Source organism: Pseudorasbora parva, chromosome 8 (genome assembly GCF_024679245.1).
Source record: "Pseudorasbora parva isolate DD20220531a chromosome 8, ASM2467924v1, whole genome shotgun sequence".
Lineage (NCBI taxonomy): Eukaryota > Metazoa > Chordata > Actinopteri > Cypriniformes > Gobionidae > Pseudorasbora > Pseudorasbora parva.
The window spans coordinates 21,493,440-21,514,905 of NC_090179.1; the positions used below are offsets into that span (position 1 = coordinate 21,493,440).

The window sequence follows — 21,466 nt, forward strand, 5'->3', positions numbered from 1 at the left end:
CTCAAATCAAAGCTGTTCTTCATATTAACGCTTGTCTCGTTGACTGATCACCCTGTCAAGTGATATTTTGGGTAATTAGGTACCATTTAAATACCAAAGTTGAAATATCCCTCTCTGTTAGACAGGGGGTGTTATCATTTCGGTCAGAGCCAGAAGCTAGAGACAGTCCCTAATCACACAGGATCGCCTAAGATAATGTAGTCTGTTTCCTAATGACCCTGCGCTCATGTCAAAGTCATTACTCTCCCGGTGAAGGCACATCATCTGCCTGGACAAGCCGTAATTGGACTAAATGTTGAACTATGAGAGAACATTACACATGTCCCTTTATTAATTTGGTCACGAGAGTTTTGCAGTGGTAATTATCGGGGAGGGGTGGACAACGGCAGATGAAAGATAGCGTGTGACTGACTGCTGCAACTTCAACTTTAGAGTCAATGAAAGGAAATCTGGTCTCTCCTTCATGGACGCCGGATACGATGACGTCTCTGAAAGCTCCAGAGCCAGGCCGAGGGGAGACCGTGCCTTTGCTCTCATGTTTTTATATATTGTGCAGTTTGTAAGAAAAGAGCAATACAATCTTTTAGATACACCTGTCATTTTACCTTTCTTCTTGTTCTGCGTTGAAGAAAACTGAGCCTGGTGGGACCCCGGGCCTCCCTTTGCTCTGCAACTAACAGCGGATTTAAGAGATGTCAACAGTAAAGGAATTGATTTTTTTGGCTTCCACTAAAAAAAATTCAGCAGTGAGCTAGCAGGGGGTCTTCTGTGTGGAGGTGGTTTCATTGGAAAAGCTAGATTCACAAATGGTCTTAAGAGTGTGTTTGGGTCTTGAGGGGGAAAAGAGGGAGGTACAGGAGAAAGTTTCTGCAAGTTATTTTTCAATTTTTATTTATTTATCTCTGAGCACACCCAAGTTCACTCATACTTCTGTATCTTGTACAGTGATCATTTTAGTATCTTTAGCCATGTTTACATTTATTCAGAATGAACCCTAACATGAACACTGGATAAAGTGATTGGGTTGATGTGCACATTTATGTGTCATAAGCTTTGAATCAGAATTGATCTTTAGACATGCGTCATGCATGCGCACACTGCTGGAATATACTTCTGGATTTCCTCGCCACTAATGTAGGGTGCGTCTCAATCAGCTCCCTAGCTTCCAAGATCATAAAATTCAGCATTCAGGCACTGGTCCTCTATGTTCAATGACCTGAAGATGTATTTAAAAAAATCTATCACGTCGTTATGTGTAGTTTTAGCTCACATGATTTATGTTTTGCGCTTTAGAACTTCCATTGAAGGGTTAGTTCACCCAAAAATTGAAATTTTGTCATTAATTATTCACCCTCCGGTCGTTCGAAACCCGTAAGACCTTTAATTAAGATATTTTTGTTGAAATCTGATGGCTCAGAAAGGTTTTCATTGGCAGCAATGACATTTCCTCTCTCAAAGACCCAATTAAAGGTACTAAAGACTTCATTAAAAAGTCCAGTGGTTCTACAATCATTTTATGAAGCGACGAGAATATTTTTTGTGCGCAAAAAATTCTAAATAACGACTTTATTCAATAAGTTCTTGTCTTCCGTCTGGGTCTCTGACGTAAACTCATGAAGCACCACAACGCATGCACAAGAATATGACGTGTAGCCAGCGGATGCGAGGCCTTTTTTGGTTTACAAGCAGAGGAAGTGCTGTATCTAAGTTGTTGAAGTCTTCATTGATTGTGCTTTAGGTCTTGACAAAGTGCTCAAAAGTGCTAAGGTATGCATTTCCTGGATGCCTGAGCCGCAAGAAACGTCATATTTTTGCGCATGCGTCGTGGTGCTTCGTGAGTACATGTCAGAGGCCCAGACGGAAGACAAGAACTTGTCGAATAAAGTGGTTGTTTACATTTTTTTTTCTTTGCACACAAAAACTATTCTTATCACTTCCTACGTTGATTGTAGAGCCACTGTAGTGAGATGGGCTTTGTAACGACGTCTTTAGGGCCTTTTATGGGTCTTGAGAGAGGAAATGTCATTGCTGCCAATGAAGGCCTGTCTGAGCCATCGGATTTCAACAAAAATATCTTCATTTGTGTTCTTAAGATGAACGGAGTTCGAACGACATGAGGGTGAGGGGTTTTATTTTTGGGTGAACTAACTCTTTAAGGGAACATAGTGAGCATCGATGATCCCTGGTTTTTGGAGTGCATTGTAGGGCTTTTTATGGAGTGAATCTTTTGGTGCACTGGAAGGATTTTGCAATTGAGACAGCCCTTAAAATGTCCGGCTCCCTGATCAGTGCCCTGACTACTGAACTTCATCCTGCCATCTCTTCTTTTCTTTGTTTTAAAAAGCAGGCTTAATATTTATCTATTTCATGTCAGAATCAAGGACTGTAACAATAACAAAAACTTGGTGGATAAAGTTGTTATTTTGATTTTTGTGCGCACAATAACTATTTTTGTCACATTGTAAAATTATTGTACAGCCACTGTAGTGAGATGGACTGTGTATTGACGTGTTTAGTGCCTTTATGGGTCTTGTGAGTGGGAATTTACTGAATGCCAATTGAGGCCTTTCTGAAGCCTTTCTGAAGCCTTTTTTGCAACTTTGAACAGATTTGCTGCACATTTGTATGGAAACCCATGAATTATATTCTTAACCCTTTCAGCATGGTATACTTCCTGTCAGTGATAGCCGCACTGAATCATCATGTTTTTTGGTGCTGATTATGATGGGAAATCTGTGGAATTCTGCTAAATTAAATCTGCATCTCTTCTATATGGTTTATAAAGTGTCATGTTTGTCTTGCTTCTCCATTTTGTCCTTACAAATTACCATCAGGCCTTCAGAATCTACATTTCTCAGTCAGGACGTATAGTCAGTTTACATTCCAACCCCCATCTCTATACATCACCATAGCAACAAAACATTTACAGTACACAAAGTGCATGCAAGCGCCTCTGAACCTCTAACCCGCAGATGTCAGAGTGGAAGAGTATCTGCAGCAGAGCTCCAGCATCCTGTATGTGTGTATGATTAATTAGCCGAACCACGTGTTCAGTCCTCTTGTCAATACTCATCATCGTTGGCTAGAATCCCAGTAAAGAATCACAAACGCCTTATCTGTTAACACACATACATATGCATGGAGCCCAAACTTGTTTCCAGTCATGTGGAAGGGCGACCAGGCCCGTAATTGGTTCTCTGTCTGGGGAAAGGATTTTAGTTTTTGTTTTTTTGTCAGATTTTTGTCGTGTTTTAAAATACATTCATCTGGTTTAAAAATAAACATGTCTCTGTCTGCGACATCTCTGACGTGGGGCTTTTGTTTATAGCTAATGGCCCATGATAAAACCATCATGAAACCATTCAATACAATCCTCAATCTGTTGTCTTTTCATCTTCACACAGCTGTTTTATCAAATTCAAGATTTTAAGACCCAGATGCACAGCGGATGATGAGAGAATCTGACACACGAGTTTAATACGTCAAAGGCCCCTAACGAAGCATTGTCAGAAGCTCACGAAACATTGATGGCGGTATATCGGTGTGCTTAAAAAACTCATGTGATTTGCATTTTTCTTCTTTTGTAGGATGCATCCATCGCTCATCGGTTCCACATTATGAGAGAGAAACATCCAGAAAGGTTTAACAGCAGGTACCGCTCTTTCTCTATCTCTGTGTTAACACCAAACACTTCACCAACACTGCATCTTAACTCCCACTGTTTTAGCTGTCATCTCGATCTGTAAGCTCGCCAGTGTGTCTGCTGGGTTTACAGTCAGTTAATGCCCTGATAATTCTCCTTCACCGCTCAGGTGTGTCTTTGAGACTTCTGCCATACTTTTATTCATATAAAATTAGATGATGATGTGCGATTATATTATGGATCCTAAAATCTGATCTTGAGCAGAATAAACTTCTTAGTTTGAAAGAAGGTTTTAAACATAATACCAGAAATCAGTATGTACTTAAGTTTTTAATGTTGTCTGTATGTCTGTGTGGTGTTTTTAAGATGTGCCATGTGCAAATTCATAAGTCAACACCAATGCTGAATATTTTCTCCTTAAAAGTCTTGCTGAGGGATAATTCAAATAATAATTCATGTATTTGTCAGGAGTTGATTCGATATGTACTTTCCCATGTAATTATAACCACCTGACTAGTGGCTTGTCTGTGATGTGCAATTTAAAAAAACTAGAAAACGTTCTGAATGTACATAAGCAATATGCTTTTTTAGAAAGGACGATTTAAAATGTGAAAAAGTTTAATTAGGCAGAATCAATCAATTCTGAATGATTTACTGTCATTGTGTGAATAATATGTAATCATGTAATCAACAAAATAATAACTGTAGTCTTATTACAAGTAATTTAAAACAGAATCTAATCTAATTACAAGTACTTCATTTTTGTAATCTGATTACTTAACCTAGATAACATGTAATCTGTTACTACCCAGTACCACCCCTACCAGAAAATCTATATTGATTACCTACCACCCGAATATTACAGTACACATTTTAAAAGGCTTAATGTTGAGAGACAAATATAAATAATTTATACGTTCATTTCCCGTTGTTTGTTTAGGGAGCCTGTCACAGCAACATTGACTTTAACCAATGGTGTCAATTTAGGGTGGGATTATCTGTTTGAAAACATTCATTACTTTTCGATCTGCATTTAGTAATGCCAGTGTCACAGATATTATACACTTTTTTTTTAAACACACATATTAATTTATTAAATATTGCTATGGAGTGAGCCAGGCTTACTCATTGTATGTATTTAAACAAATAGATTTACTATTTCCTATTCGTTTAGAACCAGAATGCCTTGTATGGATAGTCAAGCAACAGATGTATGTGCTCCTTTGTGTTGGAGTGTTTAATTCTTTGCTGAAAGGATCTGAGTGATGTGGAACATCTGTGATTAGCCCACAATGTGTGCACCTTCTAATGACGAGCAAATTTGATATCTATGCTCCCATTAATATTTAATGTCCCAATAAGTCAGTACGAACGCAGGCGAGTAATTGGTTGGGTAATTGAATTTGCTTGGGTAGTTTGACATCATTTTTCCATCACGGTGATGACACAAGACCTTCAGGAGAGTCTTTTAATAATCAAATGATAATTATACTTTCTACGTGCGATGCTATTTTTCAAAGCTGGTAGGCAGATAACATTTTAATTTCAGGAAATCAGGATTGGTCAGGAGACGGAAGGCATGAATGCTGACTGTTGATGTTGATTCAAATCTGTGTGGACATATAATCAAACAGTATTCTGATCACACAAGAGTATGTGTCCACCGTTTTATACCACTGTGTCTTTTGAATAATGATTAAGATATTTTAAGAAAATTATACCATCTGTTATTTGAATTTGATAAATAATTCACATGAGAGAATGGGTTTAGATCTCTCTATTACATAGTATCTTTTCTCCCTCAATAATGCATGATCATAGTTAGGAAGGTATTGCAGATTTTTTTTGTTCGATTTTTCTAAGAACCTTTTACAAATATATAACTGTTTACTGAAGCAAAGGCCATGCATATCTCACTTAGAGTTAAAGTTGCTGGAGTTTTTTTAATGGATGTAAATCCATAGGAGGCGTTCTATGAAACGTAGGCCATTTGAAGTTTGATAGGTGGAATTTAAAGGTCCTGTTCTTCACGTGTTTTCGAAGCTTTGATTATGTTTACAGTGTGCAATATGACGAGTTCATGTTTCGCGTGTGAAAAAAAACAGTATTTTTCACACAATTTACTTATCTGTAGACCGCTGTTTCCTCTGTCCTAAATCCGGCCTGATGATTTCCTTGTTCTATGAAGTCCCTCCTTCAGAAACACGTAACGAGTTCTGATTGGGCCAGCGCTTCCCGTGTTGTGATTGGACAGCAGCTTAGCGCACTTTGCCCGGAAAGGTTACCATAACGGGGAGATGCAAGCGCTAAATGCGCGCTCTTCTCCACGTGGGAGAGCAACAAGACCACGCCCCCTATTTTGTGTGTTCTTGTGGGCTGAGGGTTAGTCAACAAACGGTTCTAGTGACGTCATTCCTGAAGGAAGTGCAGGGGTATAGTCCAAACCGGCCGTTTGATGTAAGCTTTGAAAGGGAACTTCTGTTAAATAAAATATCTCACTTGGCATTGAACTTTGAGCTTTATAATTTTACAGGTATTATTTATGCTCTAACAGCAACATTACACACTAACTAAAGTTTGAAAGATGGAATCGCGATGAACGGGACCTTTGAAGTATATATTTGCATGATTTTCAACATTCTGTCAGAAAAATTGTTAACTGTTAATCGCTTTTAACTATCCCGTGTGTGTGTGTGTGTGTGTGTGTGTGTGTGTGTGTGTGTGTGTGTGTGTGTGTGTGTGTGTGTGTGTGTGTGTGTGTGTGTGTGTGTGTGTGTGTGCGTGCGCGTGTGTGTGCGCATGCGTCCGTGCATGCACGTGTGTGTATATGGTTAAGAGAGAACCATTAAATATAGTTATAACATTTTGTTTATTTATTTAAAATATGTCTGTAGTTTCACGGTAAAAGTCGTTTTTATTCGTATTTGTATATGACTGACCATATAAATGCCATCCGTTTTGTAAAATGACCCAGTTTTAGTCAACCCAGTTTTTAGTCGTTGATCTATCTTTTTATGTTTACTTCGTACAAACTGTTTAGGCCATTAACCATATTAGCTACTGTACGTGTGCTTTAGGCTATATGGCTAACATATCTATGTTAGGCCTTGGTCAAATTTAACTTTAGTCTTCTCTTTCGTAGCACCGAAAATTAGCATCTTTGACTTTTTTTTTTTGGATGTTTTATCCATGCAACTTTTCCAATATCTAAAATTGTTTTCCAGTTACCAGTTCACACTGCCTGTTATTGAATGTCATTGCATTGACCTTAGCGAAGACACAAATATTTGATCGGCTTAATGAGCAACCAAACAATGGCCAATTGGTTTTTAATTATAACACGGCATCATCTTGTTGATAACGGACGCGGGGTCTTGAGTGAACCCGGCTCCCTGGTTTTATTTGCACCTCGGGTGATTACCAGGAGGAAAGTGAGAAGATTTGACACTTTGCAGATAGATTAATTTACTGCTGGAGTAAGACCAGAGGGTGATAATGAGGTCGAGGATTAAAAGCAGACAATCAGTGTGGCAGCGTCGCGCAGACTCGTTAAAGTACACTTTCTCTCTCATCCCTGATCGTTCATGGGGTTCCAAGATAATCTCTGTCTTCAAGATGATGTGAAAAAGAAAGTGTCTCGGTTGTCTTTTGCTTTGTGAACTTTATTATTACAGTATGTGTGCTGTCTTTTTAAATGTTTGATCTCCTTATGAAAATAACCATCTGATTGCATTGTCCAACACAGTACCATAGTAAAATTGTGTTAAGCTGGTATTAATTATCACTGTCATCTTAAAAATTATCATTATCAAAAAAAAAACACAAACAAAAAACCATTTGCCATTTGAAAGGCCCATTTTAAAATAATAACAATAAGAGCTATATGGTATTAAGGGGAAAATAGTCTTATGACAAATAAACGTGATAACTTTAAAGGAATATTTAAACCCCAAAATTACAAAAAGTAAAAAAAAAAAGTTAAGTGGAATTGTCAAGCTCATACAGATGTGTGCTTTTTACTTTGACTTTTTATTTTATTTTTACTTTTTTACTTTTTTATCAGTATATATTACTGTTCAAAATAAAAAAATAAAAAGTTTTTAAAGAAATTAATCCTTTGGATCTCACTTTATATTAGGTGGCCTTATGTACTATGTACTTAATAAGATATAAAAATTTAAGGTGAGCATAGATTAAAAAAAAAATCTAGATTAATTTAGATTCATTTTTAAATTAATCTAGATTAAAATGGCTCATCTGAATTCTGCCGAAGGCTTTCAGAATGTGTGTATAAATATAATTAAAAATAATAGGTGCGTTTTCATGGAGCACTGTAATCGGTTTAAAAGTCCAGTCCGAATGAAAATGCACCATATAAACACCTCAATCTGAAAAAAATGCCCAAACCGAATGAAATTGTAATTGGTTTGAGAGGGGTGGGATAAACATTTTCATAAACTGATCAAACAAACAAAAAATCACCATGTAAACGACCTGTGCCGATAACTTTTGAGTGTGCGTCCTTATGTGATGTGATATACAGTGCACGCCTTCACTAATGCCGCGCTCACACCAGGCTATAAAGCTGACAAGACAGGAAAGTAAATTTTTCTGAGGGGTAACAAACTTTTTATCTCGTAAGAAGTTATGAAGATAATGTTGGAATAATGACAGACACAGCCTGGCTACAGACAAACAGAAAGACAGCACATCTAAACCCCAGATCAGTTTATATAACGTCTCTTGTAAACAGTCCACTGAATCTTTAAATCAGAATGACAAAAAAAGTGCGTTTAGGTGGTACTCGAGACTGAAAGAATAAATGTGTTTACCAACCTTTCTTCAGTCATGGCACCCTTTGAAAATGAAGAACATTTTGAGGCACCCCCTTGCGTTACATTAGGGTTGTAACGGTACAGATTGCTCACGGTTCGGTTTGTATCACGGTTTTACGTTCACGGTTTCGGTACGGTTCTGTATTTAATATGTTTAGGGAAAAAAGGACTACTGTCAAATAAAAATAAAGAAAATAAGAACAAATAACTTTAATACAAGCAGCAGCACAAATAAATATATTGAGCAAAGATACTGATAAAATAAACAATATATTCAGGTTTTTCAGGTAGGTCTAACATTAGTTTTTAGGTAGAGAAATTGAATAAAGTAATCAAATGTAAAATAATTCCATATTTCACTGTTTAAATTGAAGATTAATCCTTATTAAGCTTACACAAGCTATTCAATCAAGAGCAGTGAGTGATGTCCTTATCTTCTGTTTGACATTAAACCGAGTAAAGGTTACTGCCCCTTTAAGACCTAACGTTAATGCAGGGATATGCGTCATCTTTCTTGACTGTATGTTCACTTAAGCCGTATTCAGACTATATGTCTGCTTGGATACTCATCAAGATGGACATGTTGACATACTTTTTGTGTGAGTTTGTCTGTTCAAGCGCAAGACTTGAAAGATAACTCAATATTTACGTGCGAGTTCTCACTCGCGTCTTCTGGCTCTACACACAGGTGATGACTGCGAAATGTCTGGTCGCATGCACTGAACAGTTTACAAAGAGAGGCCATTTTTCCCACGTTTTTCTTTTATCATCGCTGTTGTAGTGTATCATTGAGAAGCCAGCACGTGTATCCATCGACATAAACATAAATAAAGCATTGTTTTACAGTTTCAACCCATATTAAAGATGCGTCATCAGATGTGAGATGAACCGCAGTGCAAGTGCGGGAAACGCTGGTATAGTCCCAGCTCCCAATTCAACTTTGAGAATAGATTAACGGCGTTATTTTTTTATCATTATTTTTTATCGCCTGATAAGAGTCTTGCGTTAACGCAGCACGTTAATGCTGATAACGGCCCACCACTAATAAAAATATAATTACAATGTAATCATTGTGTTAATATTGTATTGCAAATAACTTTTGCTGATATTGAGGTGGAATATGGGTAAAGTTAGGGATGTGTGGTGGTATGGGTAAGTTTAAGGGTAGGGTTAGGGACAGGTGTGGTGGGATGGGTAAGTTAAGGGTAGGGTTAGGGACAGTTGTGGTGGTATGGGTAAGTTTAAGGGTAGGGTTAGGGACAGGTGTGGTGGGATGGGTAAGTTAAGGGTAGGGTTAGGGACAGGTGTGGTGGGATGGGTAAGTTAAGGGTAGGGTTAGGGACAGGTGTGGTGGGATGGGTAAGTTTAAGGGTAGGGTTAGGGACAGGTGTGGTGGGATGGGTAAGTTAAGGGTAGGGTTAGGGACAGGTGTGGTGGGATGGGTAGGTTTAAGGGTAGGGTTAGGGACAGGTGTGGTGGTATGGGTAAGTTTAAGGGTAGGGTTAGGGACAGGTGTGGTGGTATGGGTAAGTTTAAGGGTAGGGTTAGGGACAGGTGTGGTGGGATGGGTAAGTTAAGGGTAGGGTTAGGGACAGGTGTGGTGGGATGGGTAAGTTTAAGGGTAAGGTTAGGGACAGGTGTGGTGGTATGGGTAAGTTTAAGGGTAGGGTTAGGGACAGGTGTGGTGGTGGTATGGGTAAGTTTAAGGGTAGGGTTAGGGACAGGTGTGGTGGTATGGGTAAGTTTAAGGGTAGGGTTAGGGACAGGTGTGGTGGGATGGGTAAGTTTAAGGGTAAGGTTAGGGACAGGTGTGGTGGTATGGGTAAGTTTAAGGGTAGGGTTAGGGACAGGTGTGGTGGTGGTATGGGTAAGTTTAAGGGTAGGGTTAGGGACAGGTGTGGTGGTGGTATGGGTAAGTTTAAGGGTAGGGTTAGGGACAGGTGTGGTGGTATGGGTAAGTTTAAGGGTAAGGTTAGGGACAGGTGTGGTGGGATGGGTAAGTTAAGGGTAGGGTTAGGGACAGGTGTGGTGGGATGGGTAAGTTTAAGGGTAGGGTTAGGGACAGGTGTAGTGGTATGGGTAAGTTTAAGGGTAGGGTTAGGGACAGGTGTGGTGGGATGGGTAAGTTAAGGGTAGGGTTAGGGACAGGTGTGGTGGTATGGGTAAGTTTAAGGGTAGGGTTAGGGACAGGTGTGGTGGTATGGGTAAGTTTAAGGGTAGGGTTAGGGACAGGTGTGGTGGGATGGGTAAGTTTAAGGGTAGGGTTAGGGACAGGTGTGGTGGGATGGGTAAGTTAAGGGTAGGGTTAGGGACAGGTGTGGTGGGATGGGTAAGTTTAAGGGTAAGGTTAGGGACAGGTGTGGTGGTATGGGTAAGTTTAAGGGTAGGGTTAGGGACAGGTGTGGTGGTGGTATGGGTAAGTTTAAGGGTAGGGTTAGGGACAGGTGTGGTGGGATGGGTAAGTTAAGGGTAGGGTTAGGGACAGGTGTGGTGGGATGGGTAAGTTTAAGGGTAAGGTTAGGGACAGGTTTGGTGGTATGGGTAAGTTTAAGGGTAGGGTTAGGGACAGGTGTGGTGGTGGTATGGGTAAGTTTAAGGGTAGGGTTAGGGACAGGTGTGGTGGTATGGGTAAGTTTAAGGGTAGGGTTAGGGACAGGTGTGGTGGGATGGGTAAGTTTAAGGGTAAGGTTAGGGACAGGTGTGGTGGTATGGGTAAGTTTAAGGGTAGGGTTAGGGACAGGTGTGGTGGTGGTATGGGTAAGTTTAAGGGTAGGGTTAGGGACAGGTGTGGTGGGATGGTTAAGTTAAGGGTAGGGTTAGGGACAGGTGTGGTGGGATGGGTAAGTTTAAGGGTAGGGTTAGGGACAGGTGTGGTGGTATGGGCAAGTTAAGGGTAGGGTTAGGGACAGGTGTGGTGGTATGGGTAAGTTTAAGGGAAGGGGTAAGGGACAGGTGTGGTGGTATGGGTAAGTTTAAGGGTAGGGTTAGGGACAGGTGTGGTGGGATGGGTAAGTTTAAGGGTAAGGTTAGGGACAGTTGTGGTGGTATGGGTAAGTTTAAGGGTAGGGTTAGGGACAGGTGTGGTGGGATGGGTAAGTTTAAAGGTAAGGTTAGGGACAGGTGTGGTGGGATGGGTAAGTTTAAGGGTAGGGTTAGGGACAGGTGTGGTGGTATGGGTAAGTTTAAGGGTAGGGTTAGGGACAGGTGTGGTGGGATGGGTAAGTTTAAGGGTAAGGTTAGGGACAGGTGTGGTGGGATGGGTAAGTTTAAGGGTAGGGTTAGGGACAGGTGTGGTTTGATGGGTAAGTTTAAGGGTAGGGTTAGGTTAGGGTTAGGGTTAGGGGCTAGTGTTAGGTTAGGGTTAGATATATATAAATCTTTATATATATATATATATATATATATAAAAACATTTTAAATTACATTTTAAAATATGTTGAAATATAAATAATTGTTAATACTATTTCACAGTATTGCAGTTTTACTGTATATTTGATTAAATAAATGAGGCTTTCTATCAAAAACATAATTAACTTACTTAACCTAAACTTTTCTTAAAATTTTAAGACTTTCAAGGCAAGTGTGAAATAAATTAAAGTGTCATTAATGTGTCATTTATTTTAGCCGTATGATACTGGCCAGGGAGGAGTGTTTGAGCTCTACTGAGCCATCTTTGAAACAGCCTACCGCTGACCAGAGTGGCTCCTTAAGGGTGACATGCTCAGCCTGAGGCGGTCTTCTTTAATTATTCTCTGTTTAACCTTTCCTCGAGTCGGAGGGTGGCTGAACCATAGAGGGCCGTTTAGCGTAATGAGGGTCCTCATCAAAGAGCTAATGCAGGAGCTAAGACTGTTTGACCCACTGTTCTCTCTCTCTCTCTCTCTCTCTCTCTCTCTCTCTCTCTCTCTCTCTCTCTCTCTCTCTCTCTCTCTCTCTCTCACACACACACACGTAAGCCATCGCACCAGAGCCCTGGGCACCAGCGCTATGCACACTGCTCCTCATTTCAAATGAAATCGCTGGTCTGACTGGGATGTCATCTATAATTAATGACCACTTCAGAGTGTAATTTATTGAGATCTCACCTGTGGCCCTGTCCCCATCCCTGCTGGACTTTCAAACCCCTCCCAGCTCCACCCACCTCCTCATGTTCACACACTACTTACGTACAGAAATAGCAGACAACTCCACCTGATGTTTGCTACTTAACATACTGAATGTTACAAGAAGATCTCACACTTTGCACAACCTCATCACTTTTATCAACACTTATCACACTAAAAACCATAGAAAAGGGATATATTTTATGGATATAAAGGGTGAATAACAAAACAAACAAATGTATAAATCTTCAAGAATCAACCGTTTCAACACCCATATTCATCAAACTGAATATTGTCCCCCTCAGTATTTATGGTGGTTACAGCCTTGCATTCAAATGTATTGCTTGTTTATTTTTATTTTATTCATTTGTTTGACTTGGAAGCTTCTGTATTGGTCTCTGCTGATTTTTCCAGATCACAGCCATCAGTTTTCAAATGGAAAGTTCATTCAAAAATGAAAATTCTCTCATCATATATGCTTACCGTTATGTTGTTCCAAACCTGAATGATATTCTATTATCATTGATAAATGTCATTTTCCCCCTCTTTGTACAATGAAAGTCAATGGGGTCCAGTGTTGTTTTGGACCTCAATTTCATTATTTGGATTAAAAAAAAAATATGGTAAGTAAATGATGAAGTCTTCAGTTTCACATGATCCTTCAGAAATCATTCTATGCTGATTTGATGGTTAAGAAATATTCCTTATTGACATTTTTTTTCTCTCTCCAGATTCTTTGATGAATAGAAAAAAAACAGCATTTGGTTTAAATAAAAATATTTTGTAGCATCATAAATGTCTTTAATGTCTTATTTAATTGTATTAAATTCTTTAAAAAGAAATCACTGACTCCACTTTTGAACAGTAGTTTATAAAAAATAGAAATCACAACAACCTGCCTTTCATTAGTGGGTTTATTAGAAGACCCCATTGCGTTTGATTTCAGATTGGTGGCCATCCGCCAGATCCTCTATGGTTTATAGTCTCATTCATGTTTGTAGACGTGCCAGGACTTGCTGTCATCTGATCACCTGTGTTGCATCTCTTAGACTCAGTTGGCAGATGCTGGTCTCCATCTGCAGGGCCTGTGAGAAATTCCCCATCTTAACAGGAACAGAATTCCACAGGGAAGCCTTTACTGTACAAGAGACTGAGTGTTATACATGTGCGCTGGTGACTGTTGTGTATCACAGATCGCTCATACACAACAGAGCTGTAGTTAAGTTTTAGGTGCCGATGTGCACTTGGTCCCTGTGGTATGGCCAGTAGTCAGATAAAGCCCAGCGGTACTAGAAAGGCCTCCTTTCCCTGCTGAGATCTCCTCCGCCTTCACGGCAACCTCTTCAGTACCCACAGCCCCATGTGGAGCCACTGACTCCTGCAGGGCCGCCAGCTGTCAGGGAACCTCTCCTCCTTCACACTCTCCAGCCATTAACCATCACTTTGAGTCAAGAGATCCTACTTGACTCATAAACTACACACATGAAAGGCTCGTCATTACACCAAACTATTTAAGCTTAGTCTTTTGGTATAGATTTAAAGGGGACCTATTTTTACAAGATGTAATATAAGTCTCAGGTGTCCTCAGAATGTGGCAGAAGTTTCAGCTCAAAATACCCTACAGATAATTTATTATACCATGATGTAAATGCCCATTTTTGAGTGGAAGAAAAAACATGCTGTTTTCATGCATATATCTTTAAATGCAAATGAGCTGCTGCTCCCCTCCCCCGTTTCCAGAAGAGGGCGGAGCCTGTACCGCAAGTCCCTCAGATACTCTATAATATCTATTTGGTTTTGATCATCTCTATCGTGGTCACGCTCACGTGACATCGCAGTTTTTCGTCACTATGAAAGTTTATTATCTGCATGCATTTTAAAGCCATATCAGTCTAGACTTCTGATATATAGTTTTCTGAGCGCACACATCCAAAGCATGCGCACAGAAAGCTGACTGTCAGACTGCGTCCCGTGAGTATTAAGGTTCTCATTCACTACTTTTTATGCTTAAACTGTCAAATACACACAGTTATGTCAAAAAACACAGTTCCCACAGACAGTCTGTAAACGTAAACGGCAGGGAAAGAAATCGCATGTCTATATTAGATCTGTGTAATAAAGTGAAGCTGTGTAATATACAGTACTGCTGTAAAAGATAAACAGAAAAATCTCTTACTGCTCTTGATTGAAAAACTTTAGTAGCTTTATTAAGAATACATACAGATCTTACTTGAAAGCTGCTGTTAAAGGTCCCATTCTTCGCTTGTTTTCGAAGCTTTGATTATGTTTACAGTGTGCAATATAACGAGTTCATGTTTCGCGTGTAAAAAAACACAGTATTTTTCACACAATTTACTTATCTGTACAGCGCTGTTTCCTCTGTCCTAAAAACGACCTGATGATTTCCTTGTTCTATGAAGTCCCTCCTTCAGAAACACGTAACGAGTTCTGATTAGGCCAGTGCTTCCCGCGCTGTGATTGGACAGCAGCTTAGTGCACGTTGCCCGGAAAGGTCCCGCCTCTTACCATAACGGGGATATACGCGCGCTCAATGTTATTGCAAAAATGTCTATATTGCCTTATCAATTTGAGCCGGAATCAGACCCGGAGAATATCGAAGAGGATCGATTACAACCTGCTCAGGAAAGACTTTTGCTGGATGTTTCAGAATGGTAAGCTGTCTATTCAGTAGTTTAAACTGATCATTACTAACATCAACAATCGATGGTGTCTGAATGAATTACTACACTTTTATATTCTAAGTTTTTCGGATTAGTTTCAATTACCATCTAACGTTAGTTAACAAAGCTAAACAGCGTTGCACTTTGTGTAATGAGTTACATTAACTGTTAAACGGACCGACTTAAATAATAAAATACACTTACCGGTTGTGGTAACGTTACATAAACAACGCCTTCTCCAGACAAAGAGGGAACTGCAACATCTTTTAAGAATAATCTTTCTGCGAATCCGGCATTAAAATGATTGATATTGAGGAAGCAGTCCTCAGCAAAATGTGCTGCACATAGTTTTAAATTGTGATTATAATTTTCCGGAACCGAGTTAAACATAAACTGTAGCCATTGATCTCTACGTACAGCGTCCGTGGGAAGGCCAAACAAAGGTGATTTGACTCCGGGATGAAAATAACAGCGTTTCAATGGCATGGCGACAAACACACACTACAAAAACAACGCTTTCTATTCTCGACCTGCGAGAGCAAAATGACAACGCCCCCGAATTTGCGTGTTCTTGTGGGCGGAGGGTTCGTCAGCAGACGGTTTTAGTTGCGTCATTAAAGCAGGAAGTGCAGCAGTGTAGTCCAAACCGGCCGTTCACTGTAGGCTTTGAAAGGGAACTTCTGTTAAATTAAATATCTCGCGTGGCATTGAACTTTGAGCTTTATAATTTTACAGGTATTATTTATGCTCTAACAGCAACATTACACACTAACTAAAGTTTGAAAGATGGAATCGCAAAGAATGGGACCTTTAAATGCTCTGTCAAGGAAATAAACATGGCGGACTGTGTACAGCTCTCTGAGGGTGGGGTGCTAATACAGTCATGGGCAAGGCCTAACCATTTGTAACCTTACAGTGCTAGAATCTGCAAATTACTTGTTCTGAGGCACTGCTTATGATTTATGGAGATAAAAAAGAGGAGTTTTACCATCCTAGGGTGGTTGTGTAAACACTGCCAACACACATTAATGTTCAAATAGCATGTAAAAGTGAATTTTGCATAATAGGCCACCTTTAAGGTTTTCTTGATAACAAATTACGAAGCTAGCTGCTAAATGCATTACTTTTTACATCTTGTATTTTCCCTGAACTTGTTGCAATGCATTCTGGGATTGTTTCTCCATAGAATACGTGCCTTAGAATTAGTCCAAAGTGAGGTATTTTAAGAGGCAACATAATATGATCAGTTCTGGGTAGTAATTGATTAATCTGGATTACGAAATCCAATTCCTAAAATTAAATACTTTTAATTACATTAAATCATTTTTTAATGATTACGTGAATACTTTATATTCACAAAATGGCAGTAAATTATTAAAAATTCCCAGATTCTACATAAATCATTTAATTTATCATATTCTTCTTAGTTTTATCTTTAAAATGTTTCTTTCTAAAAAAGCCTATACATGTTTGGAAATTCTTCCAGTTTTGTGGAATTGCACACAAGAACGGCCACTAGTTAGGCGGCTATAAATTACATGGAAAATTGAGGGGCCACAAAGCATTAACAAGTAATATATTTTTTTTAAGAACTGTAATTATACATTTTTTATAAATTTCTGAACCCCCTGCATTTCCTACACTGTTAAAAAAATATATTCCTGTCTCCAATTGAACATTTTCTAGTGACTGATTACATCTAAATTTTTCAGTTGTCTAAATTGAATTTCTATGAATTGATCCAATTTAATTCACAGAAATTCAATTTGGCCAACGGAAAAATTTAGATATGATCAGTCACTTGAACATTTTCAATTGCAGACCAATTTTTTTTTTTTACAGTGTACACAAACCCCAGTTTAAGAAAGTCTGACGTATAATGCACTTCACACTGATAACAGAGTGAAATACATTTTCTTTCTTTCTGCATTTCTTTTCAAATCAATGTGACATGAGTTAGATCAAAATGAATTTAAAAGTAATCAGATTTTATGACTTAAAATGTATTACACATAGATTACGTTACTAAATACAATTTTCATCATGAAATTTGTATTAAGTAATGGATTTTAGTTTGTAAAAAATCCACCTAGCACTGTAAATATACTAGATATAAAAAATATGTATTTATGTATTTTAAATTTGTATATTTCTAGTACATCAAACTATCTGTGTATCAGTGTAAAAAAGTTAATAATTAATTATAATTCATTGTTTGCATTCATTTGATCAAAAATACAGTGAAAAGGTAATATTTTGAAATAATACTACAGTTTAATAGTTTTCTATTTTAATATATTTTAACTTAGTTTTTTGTATTTGTATTTTTTTAAGCATGCTATCCAGTGTCACATGATTTTACTTTACTTTCTTCAGTTGAACAGAAAACACCTCTCTTTCTCTCTTTTTGTAGTGTCATGTTCTAGAAACCAGTGCATCAGAGCAATCCTGACAGAGGTAGTTATATCCATGTGATATTTATCACCTCAGATAAAGAAGAAATTAGTGTGAGAATGAGGTCGTACATCACTACAGGTTAGATTAGGTGTCAAAAGAAAAATCAATGACAAGACCATGTTTGCCTTCCTCAGACGCAGCAGAAAGTGACGAGAGGCAATGCCGCCTCGGGTCGACAACACAACCGTCACATTTTGCCTTAAGTCCCTATTCAGTACCACTGCAAAGACACATAGTTGACACAATGTTGTTGCGACACACTTTATGTACATTTTTCATACTTTGTTTGACTCTGTGACCTCGTTTACACCTGTTTCGACGCGAGAATAATCCAAAATTTCATTCCAGCCCTCCTAGTGTGTGCGTGGATCTTTCCTACAGTCTTTAGTGCAGATGTGACCCGTCTATCAGCCCTACTTGTGTGCGTCGGTGAAAGGGAACAGAACAGATGGGAATCCGATTGAAGAGATGAGATGCTCCTAATTACCTAATGAGCAACGGGATCGGCTTGATTTGTCGCTTTAGCACTCTTGTTAGGTTAAGTGGAGGGAATCGACTAAGGAGCCATCTTGGCTCAATCTATCCTGATCTTTTGCTCAAATGTTTGCAATACTCAGAGGTGAAGTCTAGCGAAAAGAGGATGTTGGAGATCCTGTTAAACTTCTATAATGAGACTATTTTTGTTTGTTTATATAAATATATATATATATATATATATATAAAAATAAATTTTTTATTTATTTTAATTTTGGTGATTATAACGATAACTAAGGAAAATCCCAAATTCAGTATCTCAGAAAATTAGAATATTACTTAAGACCAATACAAAGAAAGGATTTTTAGAAATCTTGCCCAACGGAAAAGTGTGAACATAAAGTATAAGCATGCACAGCCCTCAATACTTAGTTGGTTCTTCTTTTGCCTGAATTACTGCATTGATCAGTCTGTGGCACTGCTCAGGTGTTATGAGAGCCCAGGTTGCTCTGATAGTGGCCTTCAGCTCTTCTGCATTGTTGGGTCTGGCATATCACATCTTCCTCTTCACAATACCCCATAGATTTTCTATGAGGTTATGGTCAGGCGAGTTTGCTGGACAATTAAGAACAGGATGCTATGGTCCTTAAACCAGGTACTGGTTGGCACTGTTACCCCATTTCCTCCAGAATGAACCGGGTGCTAGTTCAGAGCCAGTGCTAGAGTCAGTTCTAAGTTGGTTTGACTGATTAGCCTTTAAGAACTGGTTTGGATTTCCACAGGCTAGAGAGCCACCACAGATCCAGATCTTACGTCACTGTATACGTCTCATCTTTCTCAGCAACGCTAGCGAGGCAACGGGAAATACAAACACACCAGGCTTGTTTGAGATGCATTGCCGCTGCACGGACCAATCTGCATATGATATCGAAATACTGCATGAGCGATACAGAAGTATCAAAAGTCGTTTGCATCTCTCTGTAACGTTACTTTGATGTCATACGACGATCGGGCTGCACAGCGCGCACTGATGCATCTTGAACAAGCCTTCCATCAACAATTGCTCATGGCTTTATGATCATACATCAGCATCAAAATGCTGCAAATCCAATGCATTCGTGCAGCTCACCATGATTTGTAGATGGAGATTACAATCAAACAGCTGTTAGCTTGATTAGCTGCTATTTAAAAAATGGCAGTCACAAGTTTGTGTTCGTCTTGTTGGTCACGGGAACCCCGCCTCAGTCGCTGACGCAAGCGGTTATTACTTCTAACCCAGCAATGTTTTGGTGCTACTTAAGAACCACTTTTTCTGGTTCCGAGCTGGTGCTTTGGGTGTGGAAAGACAAAGAACTGATTTGAAACTAGGCTCTGGCTTCAAACTAGCACCAGCACTGCCTTGGTGGAAAACGGGTATTTGTGCAGGTGCCAAGTCCTGTTGGAAAAAGAAATCTGCATCTCCATAAAGTTGGTCAGCAGTAGGAAGCATGAAGTGCTCTAAAAATTCCTGGTATATGGATGCGATGACCTTGAACCTCAGTGGACCAACACCAGCAGATGACGTGGCACCCCAAACCATCACTGGATGTGGAAACTTTACACTGGACCTCAAGCAACATGTGCCTCTCCTCTCTTCCCCCAGACTCTGGGACCCTGATTTCCAAAGGAAATGTAAAATTGACTTTCATCAGAGAACAACTTTGGACCACTCAGCAGTCCTTTTTGTCTTTAGCCCAGGTGAGATGCTTTTGATGCTGTCTGTTGTTCAAGAGTGGCTTGATACAAGGAATGCGACAGCTGAAACCCGTGTCTTGCATATTTCTGTGCGTAATTGTTCTTGAAGCACTGACTCCAGCTGCAGCCCACTCTTTGTGAATCCCCTCTACATTTTTGAATGGGTTTTGTTTCACAATCCTCTCCATGGTGTGGGTTATCCCTATTGCTTGTAAATGTTTTTCTACCACATATTTTCCTTCCTTTCTCCTCTCTATGTGTGCTTTGACACAGAGCTCTATGAACAGCCTCTTTTGCAATGACATGTTGTGTCTTGCCCTCCTTGTGCAAGGTTTCAGTGCTGGTCTTTTGGACAACTGTCAGGTTAGCAGTCTTCCCATGATTGTGAAGCCTACAGAACTAGACGGAGAGACCATTTAAAGGCCTTTGCAGGTGTTTTGTGTTAATTAGCTGATTAGAGTGTGGCACCAGGTGTCTTCAATAGTGAACCTTTCCACAATATGCAAATTTTCTGAGATACTGAATTGGGGATTTTCCTTAGTTGTCAGTTATAATCATCAAAATTAAAATAAATAAACATTTGAAATATATCAGTCTTTGTGTAATGGATGAATATAATATACACGTTTCACTATTTGAATAAAATTAGTGAAATAAATCAACTTTTTGATGATATTCTAATCATATGACCAGCACCTGTGAGTGTGTGTGGGTGTGTATGTATGCGTATATTCTTTACTTTACTATTTTAATTTAGTTTGCAAACAAAGATTTTGTTTTGTTTTTGTGAAACACGAAAGACATTTTGACTAATGTAAAGTACAGTTTACCTAAATATAAATATCATAAAGCATCATGAAAATATTTAAGTTTCCACACAGATATAACATTTAAAGTCAGAAATATATGTAATATAAAGTTGTATGAAGTTTCTTTAGTTGTTAAAAGACACTTATTTAGAACCAGATTCTCTCACACTGAAACACATTATTAGTGATTATTAACACATTATTAACACATTATTTTACCAGTGAAAATGAGTTTGAATGATGCAACACAGACAGTTACCTGTGTCTGTTAATCTTCTCATTCAGATTAAATATGATTTATGCTAACAAACCATCACTCAACATTCTGCTCTGGGTTTTAATGCAACCTTTAATTAGACATATAACGAAGCATATTTTAATCCAGGCATCCAGTGTCTCTTGAATGTATGTGTAATTCTTGTAAGTACACGCCGAGAGGAGAGTTCTCAGCCTCCGTCACTATGAAGAAGTGTGTGTCCTTTTAATCTGTGCTTTAAGGTGTGCATTGCTGATCTCTGCGTGTGTGCCGTGTTTTCCTCATCCGTTCTGCCGTATATTGACCATGTTGCACATTATAAATCAAAGGCGGCGAGGTTCTCCTGCAAGTGGCTAATGAAAGCTCATTTTTAACATCACTAAATGGTCCTGACAAAAAGTCTAATGAGGAAATCAATAATTCAGCGATTGTTGTCCTGCTAATACTAATAGATCCAGGTTGTTGGGGCTGGGA

The 21,466-nt window shown here is 39.0% G+C and overlaps 1 protein-coding gene across 1 annotated transcript in view; it reads left to right on the top strand.

Annotated features, from left to right (window-relative positions):
* dgkb (diacylglycerol kinase, beta) overlaps positions 1-21,466 on the top strand; it is a 73,429-nt gene that overhangs the window by 31,269 nt on the left and 20,694 nt on the right. Inside the window, 1 exon segment of the mRNA XM_067450370.1 lies at positions 3,588-3,652. Within this exon segment, the coding sequence (XP_067306471.1) occupies positions 3,588-3,652 (65 nt within the window).